The 24564-nt window shown below is 49.7% G+C and overlaps 1 protein-coding gene across 1 annotated transcript in view; it reads left to right on the forward strand.

The window, feature by feature from the left end:
* ANTXR1 (ANTXR cell adhesion molecule 1) overlaps window positions 1–24564 on the forward strand; it is a gene marked incomplete at its 3' end in the record, with an annotated part of 75190 nt that overhangs the window by 39179 nt on the left and 11447 nt on the right. The window contains exons 13-16 of the mRNA XM_079329031.1: window positions 2008–2103; window positions 10945–10986; window positions 18639–18734; window positions 19145–19312. Coding sequence (XP_079185157.1) covers window positions 2008–2103; window positions 10945–10986; window positions 18639–18734; window positions 19145–19312 — 402 coding nt within the window. The remainder of the gene's footprint in view (window positions 1–2007; window positions 2104–10944; window positions 10987–18638; window positions 18735–19144; window positions 19313–24564) is intronic.

Genomic DNA, 24564 nt, shown 5'->3' on the forward strand with positions numbered 1-24564 from the left:
GCACTGTGCCCTTGACATTGGGTGGGGGGCTCTAAATGTCTGGCTCTTGCAGCAGGGACATCTCAGAGGGGTTTAAGTCAGGCCTTGCTGGTCTGGGATCAGCAGGACCCTGGGGGGGAGTGGGGCAGGGAGGCTGGCACAGCTCAGGGGCACAGGCACAGCTGGTTTGGGTAAATCTGAGGGGTGCACATCTGGGGCTGCACAGCTGTACTGAGCTGGCCTGTGCAGCAGCCTGCAGTGCTGGTAATGCTGCAGAACTGCAGATGAGTTTTACTGGGAGGAGTGTCCCAGCTGGAGAGGAGGGGATGGGGGAACTCCCCCTTTGTCCTTGTGCTGGATGTTCAGAGCTCTTGGAAAGCTCCTGGCAGAACTGCCCTGAGTCAGCACAGCTGAGAGGAGCAGCAGGACCTGGGTCATGGTCATCCCTGCAGATTTTCTGTTTGGAGTCAGCTGTAACACCAACATCACTGTCATTTTGTACTGCAGGAGGGAAGAACTGCAAAGGTGCTTAAACTGCAGTGAAACCTTGCCAGATTTGTGGCTGCCCCATCCCTGGCATGCCCAAGGCCAGGCTGGACAGGGCTGGAGCAGCCTGGGACAGTGGGAAGTGTCCCTGCCATGGCAGGGGTGGCACTGGGTAGGCTTTGGGGTCCCTTCCCACCCAAATTACTTCCATGATTCCATGACTGTGTTGTGAGCTCTTCTTCAAATCCTCCCTTAAATATTCTGAGGAATGTTACATCAATGTTAATCTGAATTCAGTGTTTCATGTAACTGGGAGGGTCAGTGTGAAGGGGAGGGATGGGAGGGCAGGTGCCCCATTCCGTGTGAGGAGAGAGGGGAGTGTCCCTTGTGTGACAGTGAAACTGAGTGACATCAGCAACCACGGCTGAGGGGCAAGGGGGACACAGCTGGGGGGGCAGGGGGGGGTGTGAGGATGGCTTGGTGGCACACGTGTCACACATGTCACAGGTGTCACATGCCACACGTGTCACACATGTCACACAGATCACACGTCACAGGTGTCACGTGTCGCACACGTCACATTTGCCACACGTGTCACACATGTCCCATGTCACACATCCCAGGTGTCACACGTCACGTATGTCACAGGTGTCATACATGTCATACATATTACATGGCACACATGTCACATGTGGCACACGTATCACACACATCACACATGTCACAGGTGTCATACATGTCACACATCACGCCTGTCACTTGCCACATGTCACACACATCACATGTATCACACATATCACTCATATCACATGTCCCAGGTGTCACATGTCACATATGTCACAGGTGTCATACATGTCACACATATCACATGGCACGCATGGCACACATGGCACATGTGGCACACATGTCACACACATCACACATGTCACAGGTGTCACACATGTCACACATCACACCTGTCACATGCCACATGTCACACACATCACATGTATCACACATATCACACATGTCAAATGTGTCACACATCACATATCACTCATGACACACGTGTCACACATATCACATGTCACATCACATGTCACACATCACACATATCATACATGTCACACACATCACACATGTCAAATGTGTCATGCATCACATATCACTCATGTCACATGTCACACACATCATACCTGTCACAAGCCACGTCACACATGTCACAGGTATCACACATCACACATCTCAAATGTCACACCTCACATATCACTCATGTCACATGTCACACATATCACACGTTACACACAACATATCACACATGTCACACGTGTCACACACGTCACATGTGTCACGTCACACATGCCACACATCACTCATCACACATCACAGGTGTCACATACATCACACATATCACATCACACATGTCACATAGCATATGTCACACATCACACATGTCACATAGCACATGTCACACATCACACATGTCACACATGTCACACGTCACACATCACACATGTCCCATGTCACACATGTCCCAGGTGTCACCTCTCTGTTCTCCTCCAGTCTGACGGCTCCATCCTGGCCATCGCCCTGCTCATCCTCTTCCTGCTGCTGGCTCTGGCTCTGCTCTGGTGGTTCTGGCCCCTCTGCTGCACCGTGGTAAGTGACACAATCCTCAGCACAGAGCAGCATTTCAGTGCTGTGGGAAATGAGGGGAGGGTTTTCCCCAGCACTGATCCCAGAACGGGGCAGCATTTCTGCCCCTGCTGGCTCTGCTTTGGGCTTCTGTTTCATCTGCCCAGCCATGCATCAGAGCCATGGAACAGCAGTGCTGCCAATGCCCAAGACTTGTCAGGGGCCTTTCAGTCTGGTGTTTTGGACACAAAATAGAAATAGTTTGCAGAAATGCCATTCCTGTTCTGGATTTTCTAACCCTGGTGCCAGCATAGCCATGCTGGAGGGCTCCTGTAGAAGGGCAGGACTGATCAGCCCACACTAGAGTCCTGGTTCTGCCTCAGGTGCAAGGAAAAGACATTTCTAAGTCCAAATTTTTTTGCAAGATGAACTGTGTGATCCTGGATCACCATGTCTGAAAAGCACTTTGAATATCCCAGTGACAGTGGAAGTCTGACTGTGCTTCACTGAGCATTGTCCTTCCTCCAGGCCCTTTAACAAAATTCAACAGCACAATCACAGAGTTAAAGCTTTAAAAGGGCAGAGAGAAATGAGGAGAAAGCAGGGGAGAAGCAAGAGGTGGAGGGAGGCAAGAGGAAAATCACAGGACTTGAGATGAGCACTCCTGTCCTGTGACTGCTCTGTGTGTGCACACACCTGTCACACACCTGAGCATCCCTGCAGAGCCCTGCCTGTGTGCACACACCTGAGCATCCCTGCAGAGCCCTGCCTGTGTGCACACACCTGAGCATCCCTGCAGAGCCCTGCCTGTGTGCACACACCTGGCACACACCTGAGCATCCCTGCTGAGCTCTGCCTGTGTGCACACACCTGAGCATCCCTGCAGAGCTCTGCCTGTGTGCACACACCTGGCACACACCTGAGCATCCCTGCTGAGCCCTGCCTGTGTGCACACACCTGGCACACACCTGAGCATCCCTGCTGAGCCATGGCACTGTTTTCCCAGCAAGGAGCAGGGCAAGGGCTCATTGCTGAGGAACTCACAGTGCAGGCAAGCTCTGCTCTTGTTTTGGATCTTGTTTGTGCTGCAAATATAGAACAAGAATTAGGGATGCACAAATATCAGCAGAATTGGAGTCTGGGTTTGTGACTGGCAGTGTGTAACATTTCAGAAGCTGCTTTTAAGGCTGCCCAAACTGGCTCCAGTTTCTGGGTCACCATCCTTACTCCTGATTTTAAATCATAGACCCAGTTTTGTAAATTTGCACCATATTGTACCAAACCTACAGTGCAGAGCAGAGAGCTCTGGAGCCACCCAGTGCAGAAGCCACTTGCTGGAGGATGAGTCTCAGTGCTGAGATGTGTTATCCAGAACAAGGATGGAAATCTTTCAGGAAAAATCTTACTTGTCTATTTGTGTTCCTCGCTGAAAATGGGGATAAAACACTTCTCTTCACAGTAGTTTGGCACCTCTGTCCCAAGATGAAAACCAGAATGGAAAAAATATTTATTTGGACTTTCAGAACAATAAAAGAAAAAAATTAGTTCTAAAATTGGCCAAAGGACTAGCAGCGTGGTAGGTTGCTCAGAGTTATTTGTCTGAACTAGATGGCACATTCCCAGAGGAGCTGGGCCAACTTTTTGTTGGCACATCTGTATGGAAGTCAGTGGAGATGTGCCCTGTGCAGAGATTTGCACTGGGATCTGGAGGAGAACTGAGGGGATAGAGGGAAAATGCTCTCAGTGGTGCTGGTTTAAGGTTCTGTGAGAGCAGAAAGGTGAAGCTGATGAGAAAAAGGCACCAACAGAGGCAGCAGGGCAGGAGGGGTGTGGAGCTGTGGCTGTGAGCACTGTGGCTCTGCTGCAGTGGAATCTGTGAGGACAGGGCTCGTGTCACAGCCCTGAGTGTGAAACACAGCCCAGATAAGCAAGGTGGGTGCAGCAGGGATGGGGAGTCTGCTCCACGTGAGACTTTATAAGCTTAATATTTTCCAGATTTAAATCCTTCACTTAAAGCATTTGCTGTAGATAAAAGCTTTTCCTCACTCTCCTCCTTTACCTCCCACGTTCCCTCCCAGCAAGGTCTGCAAATGGGGACTGTCTCGCTGATATTTTTCCAAGGTAGTCAAACACTTCCCTGTAGCTGTTGGAAAGCTTTGATTCCAAGAGCCTGGATGAAATCTCCTCCACCTCTCTGGGAGGGCATCCGGTGTGTTTGGCAGAGGGTCAGGATGCCTCACTGTGCACTGCTCACCCAAAAATTCTGTGAAATCCAAGACAAAGCCCTGGAGGGGTGCCCAGGCCTGGGGATGGGGAAGGGGAGCCCAGCAGAGCTCAGGGACTGCTCTGGAGTGGCACAGGGTCCCAGCCCAGGGACCCCTCAGAGATAACTGGGGATGTGTCCAGGGGCAAAGAGAAAAACACACAACAAACTCTTCTCTTACCAAGTATAAATCTATTTCTGAGTGACAAGCACATTTCTAAACCCTGAAATTCCTCTTGGCATGCTTTTTAATTAAATAGGAGTCATTATTATCCAGCAGTTCTTCAGGAAAGACACTGAGCCAGCTTCATCCCTGGAGTAAATGGACTGGAGTCAATAGACTCACTGGAGGTTTATCTGGAGCCCAGTATCTGCTTGGCACACACCCATAAAGGAATGCTGTTTCCAAATGTATCCAAGTTTATTGGTCTCAGAAGTATTCTGGGATGAAGTCTGGAATTCACCACTCGGTTTACAGTAGAGGCAATTGTTGCTTAGTAGATCAGAACAATAATAACTCTTTGCTGTGCCTGATATACCAGGACAGGCAAAATTTCCCTGGATACCTGTGGAGGATATTCCAAAAGCACGGGAGGCAGGCACTAACCTCTCCAAGGGTTGTGGGAGGTTGATTGAAAAACAGAAAACAAAGGAGCAATTCTGCACTGAGCTCCTAACAAGAACCATGGCAAAACAAGCACAGACACTCTGAGGGGTGACCCCACTGTCCCAGATCCCAGCTCCTGGCCCCCATCCCTGCCTCCCATCCCTGCCTCCCATCCCTCCCCATTGCTGAGCACAGCCCAGCTGGAGCAGGGCACTCATCCATGGGTGTGCTCAGCTGCCCCAGGGTGGAACTGCCCTGGGGAGGAGAGGAGAGCAGCACGAGCCTCAGGTTAATATCAATCAATCAGGTTTTAATGCAGAGGCAAGCCAAAGAGATAATCCAGAAGTGTCCTAAGGAGGACTTTGCAGGCACGTTGTTAGACTGGGCTGGGAATGGAGCTGCTGGAAGTGTCTGGAGCAGAGTGGAGCAGAATTAATGAAATAGCTGGAAGGCTTGGCTGTGCTGGGATGGTGCTCATCCATCACATCTCCCAGGTTTGAGTCTTTGCCTCTCTTCTGCAGCCATGCAGGGTGGCCTGAGGGGCTGGGCTGGATTATCTGCCCACGTAGAAAATCTGCCCCACCTCACTCATTTTCATACTACAGTGATTTTAAATGCAGGGGTGTGGCTGGCAAATAAATGAGGTGTTGGTATTTAAGCATCCAACACCAGTTTTTAACTTTAAAGCTGTTTTCTGGAAGTAAGCTTGGAAGAACCCAGCAATCCATTTGGCTCTCAGTCTGTACTGCAGCTGACCAGAAGTTTTGGAAACAAAAAGCTGGATGGAGAAAATACAGAAAATATAGATTAAAACCACATGGCTAAACTGGTGGAAGAGCAGGGGAGGAAATGCACAGGCTCTGCAGAGCCCTGGAGAGCTGTAAAATGGCAGGGTCCCCTTGGCTGGGAGGAGATTCCTTGCACAGATCCCTGGATTTTGCAGTGGTGCTGATCTGGGGAGAAGGGAGCACAGGATCACTGAACCAGAAAATGCACCAGGAGCCAGTGAGGGAGGCAAGGGCTCCTGTGCACAGCTCACAGTGGCCACCACACTTTTCCTTTGCCCAGAAAATGGATTTATTTTCCACAGTCTTCCCAAGAAGGTGGGTTAGACGCTTGGAGCTCTGGCCTGGTTTTTCTGTGAGGGTGAAACAGCCCAGAAAAGGAAGGACCTGTGCAGACTCTGCATTTTTGCTGCATTCCCTGCAGAGCTGCATGCCAGCCCCATCTGCTTCAGGCTGCACCAGGGTTAATTCAAACAGAGCCTTTTCCTCTCCATGATGTCCTGTCTTTCACAAGATGATTTTGGCATCTACTATGACCCTGCACTGAATTTGGCTTGTGCAATTCACCTCCAAATCTTAGGGGAGATTTTTTTTCCAGCCTTTTCTTGTAGTTTTAATCAGTTAAAATTGAGTTTCCTGAACCTGCTCCCAGGCTGAGAAGAGAGGTGAACTCAAAAGGATGAGTTAACTTTCCACTGGACCTCCTGTACCTCTTACTTGCATCTCTAAGAAGAAGATTGTATTTTATTGCAGGTGAAGAAATTGGGACAGGCCCCTGCTTGTGTTAGCTTTGAAGTGTAGAGCAGATTTCCGAGGGTTCAGTGGATACTGAGAAGACACAGAAGATATGACAGAAATAAAAAGGAAATGTTCCTTTACCCAACTCATACCTCAAATATGAAACAGTCACAGGACTGAGAGGTCAAAACTATAAATATGTAAGGAAAAAAAAAATAGGAAATTAGTCAGATGAATCATAGTTAATGCTATTAAAAATTCCTGTTTGTTGAGATAGCAAGAATACATATTCAGTGTTTTCCAGAACAGTGAAGGTAATTAAGGACAAAAATAATCTGCTCAGTTAACAGCATACTTCCAAATTGTAGTCCTAATTAAAGGCAAAGTCCTTTATTTCTTATTTTGTACTGTTTGCTTCATTTTAAATGATGGTCTGTCCCATCCTGCAGCAGATACTCCCCTCTGACAAGAAACATATTGCCCCTATTTATCATCTAAAACTCCAGGGATGTTACTGTGTGATTGCTGGACACAGAGCTGGTGGAGATCTCTGGGGTCCCAAGACAGAAAACATCCTGGACACATTCCTGGAATATGCAAAATTTGGATTCAGCATGTGCTTTCTTCTGCCTGAATGGCTACAGAACTTTCAGGGTGACAGAAAATTCATCCTGCCCAATGTTTTCAACCTTCCAGGAGGTGGCTGATAGCATTCCCCTGCTTTGCCACTGGGTTATCCATGAGAAACAGCTGCTTCTCCAGGGATCTGAGGCACAGAGAGCCTCAGCTAACACAGCCCTGTGCTCCTCATGCAAGATGGGAACTGTGGGGAAAGGCAGAGTTACCTCACTGGCCTGGATTTTCCCAGCTGAGTGTGTGGAAGTGCTGACAACTTCTCTCAAGGTTCCTTCCTGTGCCAAGGAAAGCCAGGGGCCACCTCTCCACCCCTGGAAACCAGTGAGCCTTGCCAGGGTTTTGTAGCATTGTGGTGGTGGAGAAAACACAGAAAACATAGAGGTGATGGTGTAGGACAGCCTGCAGGAACACCTGAGCAGTTCCTCACCTGGGGAGCAAACCCAGGGCTGAGCCATTCCCCCAAACACAGGGCAGGAGACCCAGCAGAGCCAGGGATGGCTCAGGGTCACCCAAAACCCACGTGTGTGTGTCCATGTGCTGAGCCTGGCCTGCTCCCCACTGCCCCTGCAGCAGCTCTGGGGCACAGGGGGTGCCCATGGGGGCTGTGTGCTCACAGGCTCCTGTGATGCCATTTCTGCCCCTCTGAGCTGCTCCTGCTGCTGCCAGGGGAGTGGGCATGGCCCTGGGCACTGCTCTGGGCTCCTGCTGTGCCCACTGCTGGGGATGGCACCAAGGGGCCACTGCCTGCACTGCCCCCTGTCCAGAGCAAGGGTCTCTGTGCCCCAAAATGAGGGTGTCTGTGCCCCAAAACAGGATCTCAGTGCCACAAAACAGGATCTCAGTGCCCCAAAGAAGATCTCAGTGCCCCAAAACAGGATCTCAGTGTCCTAAAACAGGATCTCAGTGCCCCAAAACAGGATCTCAGTGCCCCAAAGAGGATCTCAGTGCTCCAAAACAGGATCTCAGTGCCCCAAAGAGGATCTCAGTGCCCCAAAGAGGATCTCAGTGCCCCAAAACAGGATCTCAGTGCCCCAAAGAGGATCTCAGTGCCCCAAAGAGGATCTCAGTGTCCCAGTAGAAGGGTCTCAGTGCCCCACAGTAAGGATTTCATGCTCACTGAGCTGTGACTGTAACAATCCAAAAGGGAGAAGGAAAAGATTTGTGCTGTTGGAAGGTCCAGGCAGCGAGTCAGAAATGAGATTTTTTTTGTAAGATTTGAACTTTGGAAGGTCATACAGGCTGTAAGGCCCAGGAGACTGAACTCCCCCACCTCTAGCCTTGTCCAAATTAACCAATCCATGCTGCCAATTTACAGGGAGTTCAGTTGCTCTTAGAAGTGCAAAGCACTCAGAAATGGAAGGAATGTCTTTTTTTTTCCCCTCTTGGCCTGTGATAGAAAACACTGATGTGTTTACAGAGTCAGTCAGTGTGTGTGTACGTGTGTGCATAGGGGAAGGAATGCCAATGTATGGATCCCATCCCTCTCCTCCCTTCCAAGTGTGTAATCTCCAGGGATACTGGCTGAGAAGTGTTTGGATGCTCAGCTGGACCAAAGTTGGGCTTATTCTGAAGTTCCATTCCAGTGTAAATGAGAGGAGCTCCACGAGAGCAGGGGATGCTCCAGGAGGGACCCAGGAGCTTCCAGCAGGTGCATTTTGGATCAGATATCTGAGCTCTCTCAGTGTCTGTTCAGGGATTTGGTTCAAAAGGAGGTGTGTTGGCAAATACCAGCCATCAGAATGGCCAAAATTAATCTGGAAAGATCTCCTGTGCCTTTTGGTGCATTGCACACTGTCAGTATTTGTTGAAGAAGAGATGGTGCTGTCTCCATCTGACAGCTCTGGTGATGCTGATATCCAGGATTTCCTCTCCACAGAGGAGCAGTGGCATGCAGACAACTTTTCATCTGCTTTTCACAGAATCATTTAGGTTGTAAGAGGCCTCTGAGATCACCAAGTTCAGCCTGTGGCCAATGCCCACCTTGCAACTCCCTGAGGGTCCCCCAGCCAGGAGCCCATGGCCAGAGCAGAGTGGCAGAGCCCAGCACCCCTCCCTGCCCTGGCTGGGACACAGCAGTGCAGCCCTGCCTCCTCCCCAGCCAGAGGCACATGCTCCTCATTAATGGCCACATTGCATGACTGGGGCTCTGCAGAGCAAAATAAAAACAGTGAGCTCATCACAGGAGGAAAAACACGAGTGAGAGGAATTGCTGTAAATATTTATATCTTTGGGGCCTTTAATGTGATTGCAATTTTCCCTTTCTGCATTTAAATGGCCAAGCTGTTGCTGTTTGGGACTGGGGTTTGTTTTGGTTTTTTGTCTGACTGTTGTTTGGTTGTTGTTGTTGTTGTTGTTGTTGTTGTTTTAGGGTGATTTTGAAGCCCACATGGGTGTCCCCCATGCCAGGACAACCTCAGGACACTCAGTGTCACCTTTAGGGGTGCTCAGACAGCCCCTGCCCCCAGCCTGGTGTGCACAGGAGCTGCCTGGTGCAGAGGCACCCAAAGCCCTGGGGCAATCCCACCCTGGGGCAAATCCCACCCTGGGGCAAATCCCACCCTGGGCAATCCCACCCTGGGCAATCCCACCCTGGGGCAAATCCCACCCTGGGGCAATCCCACCCTGGGTAATCCCACCCTGGGTAATCCCACCCTGGACAATCCCACCCTGGGGCAAATCCCACCTTGGGGCAATCCCACCCTGGGTAATCCCACCCTGGGTAATCCCACCCTGGGGCAAATCCCACCCTGGGGCAAATCCCACCCAGGGCAATCCCACCCTGGACAATCCCACCCTGGGGCAATCCCACCCTGGGTAATCCCACCCTGGGGCAATCCCACCCTGGGGCAATCCCACCCTGGGGCAAATCCCACCCTGGGGCAATCCCACCCTGGGGCAAATCCCACCCTGGGCTGTGCAGGCTGAGCTGCACCAGGGCTGGGGGACAGCTCTGGACGTGCCTGCTGTCACTGTCCTCCCTTGGAAACCTCCCTGTTGCTCTTGGATGCAGGCTCTGGGAGCAGAGCTGCCTGCCAAGCCCTGGATGCAAACTTTGTGCATGAAATAATGGCCTCACACCCACATCAGCTGCCATGGTTCCTATGGAGAATATCCTGGACCAGGCTGCAGCCTCACTCTGCTTTATTAGAAACCTCAGTGGGCCATACATGTATATATATTGATATTGTATATGTGTATATGTATATATCTATATATCTATATAGATATATACATATATAGATATATAGATGGTATATAGATATATAGATATATAGATATATATCTATATATATGTATATGTATATATTGGATATATTGGATATATTGGATGAATGGTCTGGGAGCAGGGTGTGATCCCTGCTTTGCAATGTCCCCAGGGCTTTTTGCTCCATGTTGGTTTTGCTTTCCAGCTTTTGTTCAGACAGTAAATTATTTGGGGCAGGATTTGCACACGTGTGCAGAGGGAAGGAGAAGGAGATGCTGATTTTACTGTGGTTGCTCATCAGTGCTTAGAGCCAGCACTGACTGTGGCAACTACTGGGATTGGGAGAATCAGGGGTGTCAGACTGAATTTTCTGTTGCCTCACCTGATGAGCAGTGTGGGTGGCAGCTGTCATTAGGAATGTCTCTGGCAGGGCTTTGGGACACCCCCTGCTCCCCCTCAGTGACAGTGGCACCCAGAGCCACCCCTGATTCCCCTGGGCTGCAACAGAGGTGTTCCAGCAGCACATCCTGTTGGTTTCTCCTCTGGATTTTTTTTTTTTTTTGGTGGCATTTGAATCACGCTGAAGAGCAAAGCATGAATTTATGATTCTCTTTCTCTTTAATCCTTCTAGATCATCAAGGAGCCTCCCCCACCTCCTGCAGAGGACAGTGAGGTGAGTGACACTGACCCCAGCTCTCCTTGGTGAGCAGGACAAAGTTTGGATCAGTCTCCTCACAAAAGGTGATTCAGTCTGTGAGTTCAGGAGAGGACAGCTCAGCACTGACCTGGTCAGAGCAGTCAGGCTGTGATTCACACAAGGGCCAGCCCTCCAGCCTGTGTTCAACTCTGAAGTTAGTGGAGCCTGACCATGTGCTCAGCTGCCCTCCTGGAATGGCACCAAAATTATTTTGGTGTTTGGGATACAAAACCACTCCTGGCAGGAGCTCCCAGTGCTCCCAGTGGAGCACAGCTGCTGTGAGGAAAGGAAGCTGCTGGTCCTTGCAGTGTCTGAGGCACATTCAGGGCAGATGGAAAACCCCAGAAAATCCTCTCAACACCAGCAAAGCTGCACAGGCAGGGAAGTTTTAGTGGAGAGTAATCAACAAATGCTAAACCAACATTAAAGATTCCATCTCAGCTCTGCTTACAGGTTTTAGATGAGCCTTGCCACAAGTGGTTAAAGCTGTGTCACCATTTGTGAGCAGGCTGTGCCCAGAATCATGCTCAGTTTCCATCTGCCCTTTCTCTGCTTTCAGCACACAGGGAGTCTCTGTCCTCTCCCAGTGTTTTCCACGTGGGATTTCTCTGCATCCCTGGGCTTTGTGCAGGGCACTCTGATGGCAATGGGAGTTTTTCCACTGACTTCGCTGGGTTTGGATCAGTTCCTCTTGAATATGCAAGTGAAATTAGCCTTAGGTCTGTGCTCAGAGTGATTTGCCTTGCTTGCTGCTCAAACCCATTGCCTGCTTCAGCTTGCAAGTCGCAAAGCTTGTGGAATAGAGCTGTGTGCTCTCCATGAACCTGGCCCAGGCAGTGTGGGCTGAGCCAAGGCTCAGGAAAGCTCAGGAGCAGGGATGCAGCCTTGGTTCTCCTGCACTGCCCAGGGCCAGCCCTGGAACCTCCACCTTGGGCACCTCAAAACAGATCTGAGGCAAATCCCAAACCAGAGCATTCCCAGACAAAGGGGGGTTTGCATTTGGACCCAGTGCCCCTCTGCCTCCCTCTGCAGGCACTGGCCCATCTCCCTGAGCACACTTTTGTTTGGGCTGTGTGAAAATCCACCAGCTTTGTCAGCTTCTGTCCTCTGAATAGAAAGGAAAATGTGAACCAATTGCACATGCCTTCTTCTGCATCACACATGCCTCCAAGCCAAGGGATTCAATTGCTGAAATTAATTAAAATACATCATTCTGGAATGCTGGCTCCCTGGCCAAGAGCTGGAGGGGGAAATTACATCCCCTAAGAGGGGAAGACGTGTCACCTATAAGGAAATCTTTTGTCAACCGAGCAAGTGCTGCAGAAGCAGAGCAGTCCCTGCAAAATTACAGTTGCAGCTTGAAATTCAACTTGTCCAGGCTTTGGTTGTTCCCTGAGGGGGCCAAAATTGTCATTTAGAGAACCTGTGCTTTACCTGCTGCCTCATCAGTCCAGGAGGGGATCTGGACATTTCAGCTGTTACTCTCCTCTTTGGGAACCTTGGGGTGGCAGGGTTTGGTTACAGCACTCATGGACTGGTTTGGGTTGGAAGGGACCTCACAGACCTTCCCATTCCATCCCCTGGGACACCTCCCACTGTCCCAGGCTGCTCCAAGCCCCATCCAGCCTGGCTGGGACACTGCCAGGGCTGGGACACCCATGGTACAATGTGCCCCTGCTCCAGTGGTGCAATTTCACCTGTGCTTCCCACCAGAGCACATCCCCTAAGCTCATCATCCCAGAGCCAACGTGCACATTAAGCAGACAGAGGTTTTTTAAGAAAGGAAAATACAGTTTTTGCTATTTTAGAAGCTGTACAGCATCAGGGCAGTGCTGAGAAATCAGAAATTTTATTGGTGCCTTTGCTGCTGGAGAGGCTGGTCCACAGAGTGGGGCTGACAGTGCATTCTCAGAAGATCAAAGCCTCAAGCTTTCCTACTTTGCTCTAAACAAAAAGAAGATGAAGCTGATTTTCTACAGTCCAGGTTTTTAGGTGTTGCAGATACCCCTCTCCCCTGCAGGAATCTTCTCCAGCAGGAGGGATTGCTGCTCCCTTGGGCAGCAGGGTTACAGGAGTTGGATTTTTTCCTTCTCACGAAATTCTTGGCCATAAAAAAAAAAAAAAAAAAAAAAAAAAAAAAAAATAAAAAGAGAGAGAAAGAAAAGAAAAAAGAGGAGGAATTCTTGCATCAGCAGGTTTGGGAGCTGAAGCCCACAGGAGGAAGGAGAATGCATTACAGCAGCAGTGAGGGGGAAGCAGCCTCTGCTGTCAGACCTGCCAAAGGTTTCACTGAACTCTGCTTCAGAGGCCCTTAGAGACACACTGGAGACACTTCAGAGTTGGTGAAGGAAACCATGATTGACCAGAAACTCCCAATTAATTAATTGGGAAATTGCAAATGTTGTCAGCTCCCACTGTGCTGCTGGGAGAGCTCGGGATGCTGAGGAAGGACAGATGGTGTCAGCCAGGCCAGGAAGGATTGGGTTAATGCCAAGGAAGTGCTGGAGGAGCCAGGAGCACCTTTCTGGCCTGTGGTTAGTGTGATCAAACCCACATTCTTCCAACTCCAGTGAACTGGAAGGCTTTTCTAGCCCTGCTGTTATTGTGCCCATCACCTCTAGGCTGGGTTTATTGGAGCAGCTCTGCCCAGCTCAGAGCAGAGGCTCACACAAGGCTGAAGCTGGTTCTGCTACAGCAACCCATCCTCAAAATACACCAAGGAACCCCAGCTGCAGGGCTCTTCCAGCAGTTCTCTGTTCATTCCCTGGCCCAGGCTGTCAGTCCTGGACACACAGAGGAACCCCAGGCTCCAGCTGCTCCCACAGCAGCAATCCAGGGACACAAAGCTCCCTGGAGTCTGGCAAAGCCAGCCAGGAGCTCAAACAGATGCCCACAGCTTTCCTCATCACTTAGCCCCTTTTTTCTCTGCTCTGTCTCCCAACATCCACAGACATCCCTGGTGTGGCAGCAGAGCCAAGCCAGCAATGGGATGGTGGCTGAGTTATCCCAGCCTGTGCTGGGATCATTCTGGTGCCTGCTGTGCTCTTGCCCACAGCTCAGCAAGCACTCATGGTGGTGCTGGGGAGAAAAGGGCCCCTGAGCAGCTCTAGCACAGCCCTGAGGGTGTCAGCTCTGTCCTGGAGGCACAGGAGGGACTCCACAGTGCAGCCAAGGCATGAACCCCATTTCAGCTGGACCCACACTCCCTGTTGGGCTCTGATCCCTCCCACAGCTTTCATGAGGACAGAGGATGCCCAAAGGACATCCAGAGATGCTTGGAGAGCTGCTTGAACCCTCAGTTATTGCCATGGAATGGGTTGGGAGGGTCCTGAGAGATCATTCTGCTCCACCCCCTTCCACTAGACCAAGTTCAATTACTGCTCTTCATTGTTCTTTTCCAAATTGTTTTCCTTGCTCCTTTTGGAAAGCCATGCTGGGGAGGGAGCAAAACAAGCTCCAGAGAAAGGATCTGATAGGAATCTTTGTAGACACCAAGGCAGGAAATTTATTCCTGAAATGAAGCCAGGTCCCAGTGCTGTGCCAATGCTTCTCCTTCCCTGTAGTCCCTTTTTACAATGAGTTGTGGAAGTATGGGAGGAGGGGAAAAGAAACCTTCCAAGAGACAGGCATTTAAAAAAAAAACCAACAAAAAAAAAAGTGGGGCTGTCACTGGCAATAAATGAGGTGCAGGTATTACACCATGGAGTAGTCCCATAACCAAATCTCAGTTCCATGGCCAAATCTCAGTTCCATGGCCAAATTTCAGTTTCATGGCCAAATCTCAGTTCCATAACCAAATCTCAGTTTCATAACCAAATCTCAGTTCCATAGCCAAATTTCAGTTTCATAGCCAAATCTCAGTTCCATAACCAAATCTCAGTTCCATAGCCAAATCTCAGTTTCATAACCAAATCTCAGTTCCATAGCCAAATCTCAGTTCCATGGCCAAATCTCAGTTCCATAACCAAATCTCAGTTCCATAGCCAAATCTCAGTTCCATGGCCAAATCTCAGTTCCATAGCCAAATTTCAGTCTCATAACCAAATCTCAGTTCCATGCCAAATCTCAGTTCCATAGCCAAATTTCAGGTCCATAGCCCAATCTCAGTTCCATAACCAAATCTCGGTTCCATGCCAAATCTCAGTTTCACAGCCAATTCCATGTGCAATCCCAGGCAGGCCAGTGCAGTGCAGTGCAGTGGGAATTGGGTTTAATCCCATGCTGGTGTTGACTCCCATGGCCTGATAGGAATTTCACCTTCCTGCAGTCAGTGTGTGAGCTGTGGAGTGGGAGCAGCTCAGATCCTTCTTCCAGCACAAGCAGGGCTCCCTCTGAGCTGGACACACACAGTGCTCTGCTCTTGGAGCCTCCAGGGGTCTGGGCCAGGATAAATGGGACTTTCTGTGATGATCAAGGCCACCAGAGGCTGGTTGGAGGAACATTTGTGTCTCAAGGATGAGCTTGTGTGGAGCTGAAGCTGTTGAGGCTGGAGAAGAGAGAATTCTGGGGAGCCTTTAGAGCTACCAAGGAAACAACCAAAACCTTCCCAGCAGGAGGAAACATTCCCTGGGAACAGCAAGGTGTCCCCTAAAGTGTCACAAAGCAGCTGAGAGGTGGCCATGGGATCTGGGAATGATTCCAGGGCTGGGGGAAGGGGTAGGAAGGAGTCTCAGGGACAGCTGGATCTGCCTCTGTGTTCCCTCAACACTGAAATTCGATGACAGCATCTCTCACACAGAGGAGTGATTGTCGTGATGTGGCTCAACCCTTGGTGCAGGCAGAGCTCTCTATAAATGCTGAATTCTGACAAAATTCAGGCATTGCAGAGACAACTGGGAAAATAATTATAAGGGTGGGGAGAGGGGTAAGTTGTCCAATTTTTTTTTTTTTTTTTTTTTTTTTTTTTAATATCTGGCCAAATTTAGTTTGAATTCTTACCCTGAGTGGTTAGATGTCCCTTCTGGAGCCTGAATTATCCTTGTGTTACCCACAGATGAGGTTCCCTCAGGTCAGGGTCAAAGTATCCAGAGCCCAGCCTGGCCTCTGAGATAAACACAGATCTTTGTTTTCTGCAATCCAGCACTTATGAGTCTGGATCCCTGACTGTGAAATGCAGCTCTATCCTGCTTCTTCTTATTTGTTACAAGAAACTCTAGCTCCATCTAAAGCAGATTTTGGGGGTGGAAAGCTGCCAAGTTCTGTACAGTCAATTTCCAGCATCCTTAAATGCACTTGGATTTTCCAGGGCTGTTTTTGCTGCTGCAGCTGGGTCAGAGCTGGAGCTCCCCAGGTGTCCATGGGTGGGAAACTGCAGGTGGAGCAGCAGGGAATGGGAATCCATCCCTGGCACAAACTGGGGTGCTGGGTCTGGGCTTTGGGTGCCTCTTCCCTTCTCCTGCTGCTGCTCCCTGCCCTGAGCCCCATTTTCAGTGTGTAGGACATCACTGGTGGGGATTTCTTGCTCGTGTTGCAAAACCTGCCCTGCCCTTCCCAGCATGTAAACAGGCTCATTCTGCAGAAAACTTGTGACTCCTTTGTTTCTCAAGTGTCCGTGCTGCCTCTCTGTGCGTGTGCTGTTGTCCTGGACTTGCAGGGCTTTTAAGGGCTTGTGGGGAAAATTTCCTAAACCTTGGTATTTCCTGTTGTGAGAAGTCCAGTCTGTGCTGAGCTGAAGAGAGAGAAAGAGAATTGCTGAAGGAAAATATTTAGATGGCTTCTTTTCCAATTTTTTTTTTTTTTTAATATTAAACAAAAAAAAAAAAATCCTGATGGAAAACTTCATGCAGAGATATTGAATTCTTGGGTTGCAGCAAAGAGCTCAGCAGCTCTGCCTGGGGCCAGGGAGGGAGGTCAGCTCTGAAGAGAAGAACCTGGTGGTTGTGACCAATTCTTCACCCTTCCCTTAGACCAGGACATGTTTTGCAGCCCAGTTTCTGTGTGTTTTGATAAACTGAAATGCTTTTGGTTGCTGTGAAAACCGGAGTTCTTCTTGATTCTTTTTTTTTTCCACACCCAGTTTTTCATTTTTCCTGATGGGGAGTTTCAATTTCAAAGTATTTTTGGCTTTTCCAGTTTTGGAAAGCTCCTAAGTTTTGGAGTTTAGCCAAATCCCTGTGAAAAATTAAAGAAAGAAGAAGAAAAAAGAGAGAGGAACCATTTTTCTTTTCTCTCCACGTTTTTCACAGGAAATACTTCACGTTTTTGATGAACTCTGCTTTTCTGCTTTGCCAGTTCACAGCCTGAACTGTAGAAATTAAAGGGAAAGGCACTGTAAGAGCTCCCTGTACACTCTGACCTTACAAAGTGTAGAGAATTTAAAATACCTTGAATTTTGCTAGAGCTTTTGCAGCCTCATTTTAAATAAACTGAAGGGAATTTTCTTGTTCTGTCAATTCACCTAGATGTGAATGTGTCACCATGAGGTGCTGGGCACGTGTAGCTCTGTGGCTGCTGAATTTAAACCTCATTTCTCACACAGGGCTGGCTCTCTCTGGCACAAGCCACAGGGCTCCCTGAAGCCACGTGGGTTTCCATGGGCAGCAGCCCCAGGTTCTTTCCAGGAGTTAATTCTATTTTTGGGATTTCTCCACGAGGCTTTCCCATCCTGTTCCTCTGGGCCAGCTCCTCTCAATAAACCTGGGATTTCTCACTGGGGTTGTTTCCAAAGGTACCCCAAGTTTGCCATCACTCAGGAGAGAATTTACTCCTTTTCTCACCCTCTCCCTGCATCCTGTCAGAGCTGAACTCCAATATGGGATTTACCTGGACCCTGGAGGGTCCCTGCAGCAGCTGCCTCTGCCCAGCCCCAGCTGAAGGGAATGAAAAATCCCAAAATCTCCTTTTGCAGGAGCTGGACTGTTCCTTTCAAGTGGTGGTGTTCCTACCAGGAAATCTTGTCCTTTCATGAGTGTTATAAATGAGAAACAAAAGTCTCAATATTCAGCAAAATTTAGATTGCTTTATTTTATACAGACAGAGCAAAGCAGCTCTGGGGAACGTGAGGGGTCACTGCCCACTCCACACTCTGTCCAACTTTGGCTTGCAGCTTCTTTTATAGTCTGGTTTTCTCATCATAATCAATAATTGTTATTTTTTTTCTGACATAGTTCTGCCAGGTAAGCAGTGGGGATCTGTGGGTTTGCTGGACAATGTGAAGTCTCTAGACAATTTGTCAAGTCCCATAGATAACCTCTGGTCTTGGTAGAAAAGGAATGGCAGAAATCAGAAAGTCTGGTCTCAGGGATAGGCTGCAATTGATTACACAAAAGCAGGAAATCTGATTTTGCAGAATCTGCTGGGCTGTGTGAAAACCTTGTTTTGCAAGCTGTCAGTAGATACAACTTATATAGAAACATAATATTGATAACAGGGGGATTTAAAACAAAATTATTTCATAATATATTTTCCTTTTTAGTGTCATGCTTCACTTCAAACCTAAGTATTCTGGTTTATACAAACCCCAATATTTTTATGATTAACACAAATCTTTTATCAATTATCACACATCCTCAGAAATAACAAGGCAGGGAGCAGAGTTTCACCTGCCCTGCAGGCGCAAAGGACAGGACAGTGCTCCTTCCTTCATGCCTGTCACTGCCCTGACAGTGCCACCCCTTGCTGCTCTGCAGGAGGAAGATGATGATGGGCTGCCAAAGAAGAAATGGCCAACAGTGGATGCCTCTTACTATGGTGGGCGAGGAGTGGGTGGCATCAAACGGATGGAGGTGAGGAAATCCATCCCCTGCTCCCCATGGAGGGGCTCAGGAGACAGGCACACCTTCTGGAGGCTTTCCTGGTGCATCTGAGTCCAGATGATGTTTCTGTGGGAATATTTGAGAACCAAACATAGATTTCTGAAGTTTGGGACCATCTTGGGACCAGCAATGTCCCAGTCCAGGCCTGGGATATGGGGCAGCACTGCCATACAAATTGCAAGGGAATTGTTTTAGTTTTTCTGAAAAGCTTTCCCACTCCCACAAATCTCATATAGTACCACGAAGGCCAAGTTCAAAATTTGGGCTGCAGGCTAGAAACAAACCCCACAGCCTGTGCATTGCCCTTCAGCTGGGCTCTGGAGGCTGGGAGAGCAGAGGCAGCTCAGAGGGGTGTGACACAGCCTGGCCTCTCCCTGCAGGTGCGCTGGGGAGAGAAGGGCTCCACCGAGGAAGGTGCCAAGCTGGAGAAGGCCAAGAATGCCAGGGTGAAGATGCCAGAGCAGGAATACGAGTTCCCTGAGCCCAGGAACCTCGGGAGCAGCATGCGGCGCCCCTCGTCCCCTCGGAAGTGGTACTCGCCCATCAAGGTGAGCACAGCCTGCCAGGTGTGTCACACCCAAGGGTGACATCTGTCCCAGAGCCTGCCAGGTGTGCAGGAGATCCTGCTGGGGGATGAGTATCACACCCAGACCCTGCCAGGTGTGCAGGAGACCCTGCTGGGGCATGAGTGTCACACCCAAAGGTGACATCTGTCCCCAGAGCCCTGCCAGGTGTGCAGGAGACCCTGCTGGGGGATGAGGGTCACACCCAGGGGTGACACCTGTCCCCAGAGCCTGCCCAGGTGTGCAGGAGACCCTGCTGGGGGATGAGGGTCACACCCAAGGGTGACTCTGTCCCCAAAGCCCTGCCAGGTGTGCAGGAGACCCTGCTGGGGGATGAGGGTCACACCCAGGGGTGACTCTGTCCCCAGAGCCTGCCCAGGTGTGCAGGAGACCCTGCTGGGGGATGAGGGTCACACCCAGGGGTGACTCTGTCCCCAGAGCCCTGCCCCAGGTGCTGCTGGAGTAATTGTGCCCAAGGGAGCCCCTGAGCAGGTGCCTGGGGAAGGAGCCACGTGGGGCACTGGGAGTTTCTGACCTGCTTGCTCAGGTCTGGGAGCTGTGTCACTGGGAAATGAGAAATGGCCTCTCAAGGAGAACAGAGGCTTTGCTGTCCTGTTTCCTTCCTGCCCAGCATCCCCAGTGGGGCCAGACAAAGCTGTGAGCCAGGCTGGAGATGTCCCACCCTGCAGAGCCCCCGGGCTCCCTGCACTGCCCCTGGCTCCTCACCTGCCCCAGGTGGGGCCCCAGGAGCCAGGGCAGCCTCCAGCCTGGGCTCTCCTGTGCTGACCCTGCTGCTGGTTCAAACCAGGAATGGCAGCAATGCCTGGGGAGCCTGGCTGGGTTCCAGAGTTCTGGAAACAGGAGCCCCCCTGAAAACTTGGTGCAGCACCTTCTCTCTTTTCCCCTGCAAGATTATCATCCCATAAACAGAGCCTGGGTGTTTGCAGTCGTGTTTAATGACTTCAGCATGTGTCTGTGGGGGTTCTTCAGTGCCACGGTGGGACAGGGGGGAGGCAGCAGCCCCAGCTCAGGATGGGGAATGAAGGACACCCCAAATCCCAGCTCAGAATGGGGAATGAAGGACACCCCAAATCCCAGCTCAGGGTGGGGAATGGACACCCCAAATCCCAGCTCAGAGTGGGGAATGAAGGACACCCCAAATCCCAGCTCAGGGTGGGGAGTGCAGCACACCCCAAATCCCAGCTCAGAGAGGGGAGTGCAGCAAACCCCAATCCTACATTTCTGCCCCATGTTCCTGAACAAGCTGTGTTGCCACTTTGCATCAGGACACTTGGAAAGCTCACCAGGCCCACCTGGGAGGTTCTCCTTGCTCCTGGAAATGAACTCACACAGCACAGCCAGTTCCTGCAGCTGAGCTGACAGAAACTCTGATTTTAGGACAAAGAGCCCCAGAGAGCTGCTCTGGCAGCTGGGGCTTTGTGGGTGCAGCCACCTGAGCTCATTCCTTGAGAGCTGGGTCCTTTCCCACAGAGATTCTGCTGAGTTTCTGCCCTTCCCCACCTGATGCTGTTTCAGTGAATTTTCAGGATTTATTCTGCATTATGGGAAATCAGCTCTAAAAAGAGGAGTCAGGTTTGTTGCAGATCTGTGTCCAGGATGGAAATTCTCCAAAGTTCAGGATAGGCTTGGAGAGAAGATTCAATGTATGTGGGGCTGAGGTTCATTTCTGACTCTGGAGCAGCTTTTGCTTCATAACAATAAGAATTCAATTATAAGGGCGCCTACAAATATTAGCAGCATCTCATGGGTGATATTCTGAATTCCTTTAGAAATATCTCTTATCTACTATTCCAACTGTATGCAGGATGGGGACAGTTCCAGTCCAAAACACTGTGTTCAAATACTGCCAAAACTTTGGAGTGTTCCACATCTGGATAGTATTTAGCAGCCTGGACAAGAATTTACCTAATTATTAATTGCCACCACACCCCTTACTGAGCTGCACCCAAAAAGTGGATGGAGACAGGATAACTGTCTCCAACACTTTCCTCATGGACAATCATCAGCACTCACCAAGCCCAGGAAGGATCATTCCTGTGGAGCAGAGCCCTGCTCTGGCTCTCCCTGGGCAGTAAGGAATTAACAAAATTGGCAAAATCCATCTGCAGTGTTGGCAGAGTGTCATGTCCTGGAGGTGTGAGCACACAAGATGGATTTGCAGGGAAGGTGCCTGGGGCTGGACCCTCAGCCAGGGCAGCCCTGGCTGGGATCCATCCTGCTTTGTCCAGTCTGGATTTTAAAATAGCAGAGAGGCTCTCATCACTTCTGGGGGGAATATTTCACAGACCTCACCCATAGGAAATGCCTGATTGTCACCTTGAATTTTCTTTCATCCCCATGCTCCAAGTGTGCTGTGGATAAAGCAGATGTTAAATTTCCACCCCCTCCACTGGGCTGGTTGAAGCACCTTTGGGGAGCAGGTAAACATGGTGCTTTAAAAAATCATGGGTAAAGGAGAAGGGCAAGGAATTAAACTTCAGAAACTGTGAACCAAGGGTGCTTGAACCTGGTAAAGAGCCAGGAAATTCACATTTTAGGACCAGTCTTCTTGCAGGTCACAGGCTCCTCCACACTGCACAAATACCAGCCCCTACTTAGAATGTTCTGCTTTTTATGATGGAGTTCTTCTTCCCTCTATTTTTCAATCTTCCCTGAGTCAAGTCTTTAAGTAGGTAGACAGCTGAGAGTGGATAGATTGCTTTTTTTCAAATGCTCCAGAGATTTATTTGCTACCAAATGTGACCACTGACACTTAACAGATTGGGGTTCTTGTTGTTGTTATTCTGATTTGCTGCTGTTACTTCTTAGCACGGTGCCAACTGGATTATCTTGCTTTTAAAATGTCATTTCATCTGTCTGAAAAGCCAGTGCAGATAATCCAAGGGGAATAACAAATCTGAAAACTTCTTAAGAACCTCTCCAAACCCTCATTTTGTCTGACAGGGAGGGGTAGCACAGAATGGAGGTGGAAGTGAATCAGAGAGGCAAGAATGATGAAGGCTGGCAAAGCTTCATCCAGCACCATGTTCACCAGCAAACATAAACCCTGAGTGCCTGCTGCAGGTTTTCTGAGACACCTGGGTGGAAGAGAGGGAGTGTGCACCATGGAAAGTGCAGGAATCCACGTGGAGGGATCCAGCACTGCCTGGGTCACCTGTCCCTGGTGTCCCCAGCCTGTGTCCCTCCTGTCCCCTCTCCCAGAGCTGCCATGGCCACTGGGGTTTACAGACAGCTCCAAAGTGCCTCTGCCCCACAGCAACAGGTCTCAGGAGCACTGAGGTAACTCAGGGTCAGTGCAGGGCTGAATTAACCATTAATTCAGAGGAAATTCCATGGCTGGAACTGTGCATCCTTCATTTGTCATCTGCCCCGACTGTTTCTTCTCTCTGGGCTTCAGATCCAGTAGGACTCAAGGCTTTATTTGCCTTCAGACCTTCCTTTTTTTTTTTTATCTCCAAGTGACCTCGTGCTCCAGCTGGGTTCCAGACAGGGAGGCACAGCCCATGGAGGGTTTCTGTTTCCAAGGGAAAGCATTGCCATTTCCCTCCTTCCACCATCATCCTTTCCATGATGCACACTCCCTCTCTTCCACACAGATGTCCCAGAGGCTCCCAAAGATGGAGCTCTTGGCTTTTCCCAAGAAATCATGGTAGGCTCTTGGAAATTAGGACTGCAGAGTAAAAAGGAATTTTTTTTTTTTCCATGGAAAGTTGTCACTTTGCCTCTGCTTTCCTAAAGGAGAAATGGAAGAAAAAGGTGCTTATTTCTTAAAGCTGTCAGAGTGGACAGGAGATCAAGAGCTTCAACCAGCTCTGCTGCAGAGGAAAGATGGAGTGGAATAGAAGGGATGGTTTCCTTCAGCTCTAAGGAATTCTGCTGTCCAAAGTCAGAAGAATCTGACAGAGAAGTTTCTTGCTTCTTCCTTTGAGAATCACAGAGTTTCCTGGCTCTCACCTTTGGTAGTCTTTTCCCAATATCCTATGGAAACAAGTTCCATGCAGTCATTTTATGTGTCTGCCTCCACCCATGGCAGTCCCTGCAAGTGCCAAACAGGTTGAACATGCTGGAATAGAGATCCCAGAGGGGATGATGGCCCTGATGGTTCCTTGGATGGGGGAGGAGAAGGACCCTGCCCCCATGGAAAGGAGTCTTTAGGCAGACACCAGAGACCTGGGCTCACAAAGGATCTCTCAAACACCCCAGGTGTCAAGTCTGGAGGTCACACAGCCAGAGCAGCCCCTCAGGAAAATCATCTGTCTGACTGTCCTGGTTTGAAGAAAAGGTGTCTGCAAATAAAGGCAGGAGCTTCTCTTTGAAATGGAGAATGTAAACACCCCCCCCCTCCAAATTATTATTATAAATTTGAAATTAAGGGGCTCTCAGGCAAAGATAGGGGAATTAGGAATAACAGTTCTTTACTAGGAAAATTAAAATAGAAATACAGTATTACAAAGAACAATCCCAAACCCTGCCAGAGTCAGAATCCAAGCTGACACCCGTCAGTCAGTCAGGGTGGTGGCAGCAGTCCCATTCAGTGGTGGCTGCATCCTCCTGCAGTGGCAGATGTGGTTCAGCTGGAGCAGTGCTCCTGGAGAAGGTGCAGTTTCCTCTGAAGGTCCAGGGATGATGTGGAAGGGTCTGGTTTTCCTCTGGAATCTAGTGGGAAGAAGGTGCCTTGGTGTCCAAAATCTCAGTTTTTATCTGGGTAGGAAAGGCTTGGCTCCTCCCCTGGCTGGAGCATCTCCCAGTGGGATGATGGAATTTTATCAGTCATGCACTGGGACTCACTGGCCATGAACAGGAGATATCTCCTGGAGGGAGGATGGGCTGTGGGAAGATAAAGATGATTGCCCAGCTGGTTTAAAGATGGCCCATTAGCAGAGAATATGTGCCAGGAGATAAAGATCACTGCCACACCCAGTGTTAAACAATGTGCCATTAGCAGGTGATACCTCCTGGATGAAGGGTGGGTCATGGGAAAGATAAAGATGATTGCCCAGCTGGTTTAAAGATGGCCCATTAGCAGAGAATATGTGCCAGGAGATCAGGGTCACTGCCACACCTGGTTCAACAGATGGGGACAGAATTCACATTTCTGGCCACACCCTGTACTGCAGCCCAGACACTGACTCTGAGTGAGGATCCCACTCTTCCCCACCATCTCTGCAGCATCCAGCTCACATTTCCATTTGTTCCTCCTGTCCCACAGGACATTT

This window comes from Erithacus rubecula (assembly GCF_903797595.1).
Source record: "Erithacus rubecula genome assembly, chromosome: 29".
Classification (NCBI taxonomy): domain Eukaryota; kingdom Metazoa; phylum Chordata; class Aves; order Passeriformes; family Muscicapidae; genus Erithacus; species Erithacus rubecula.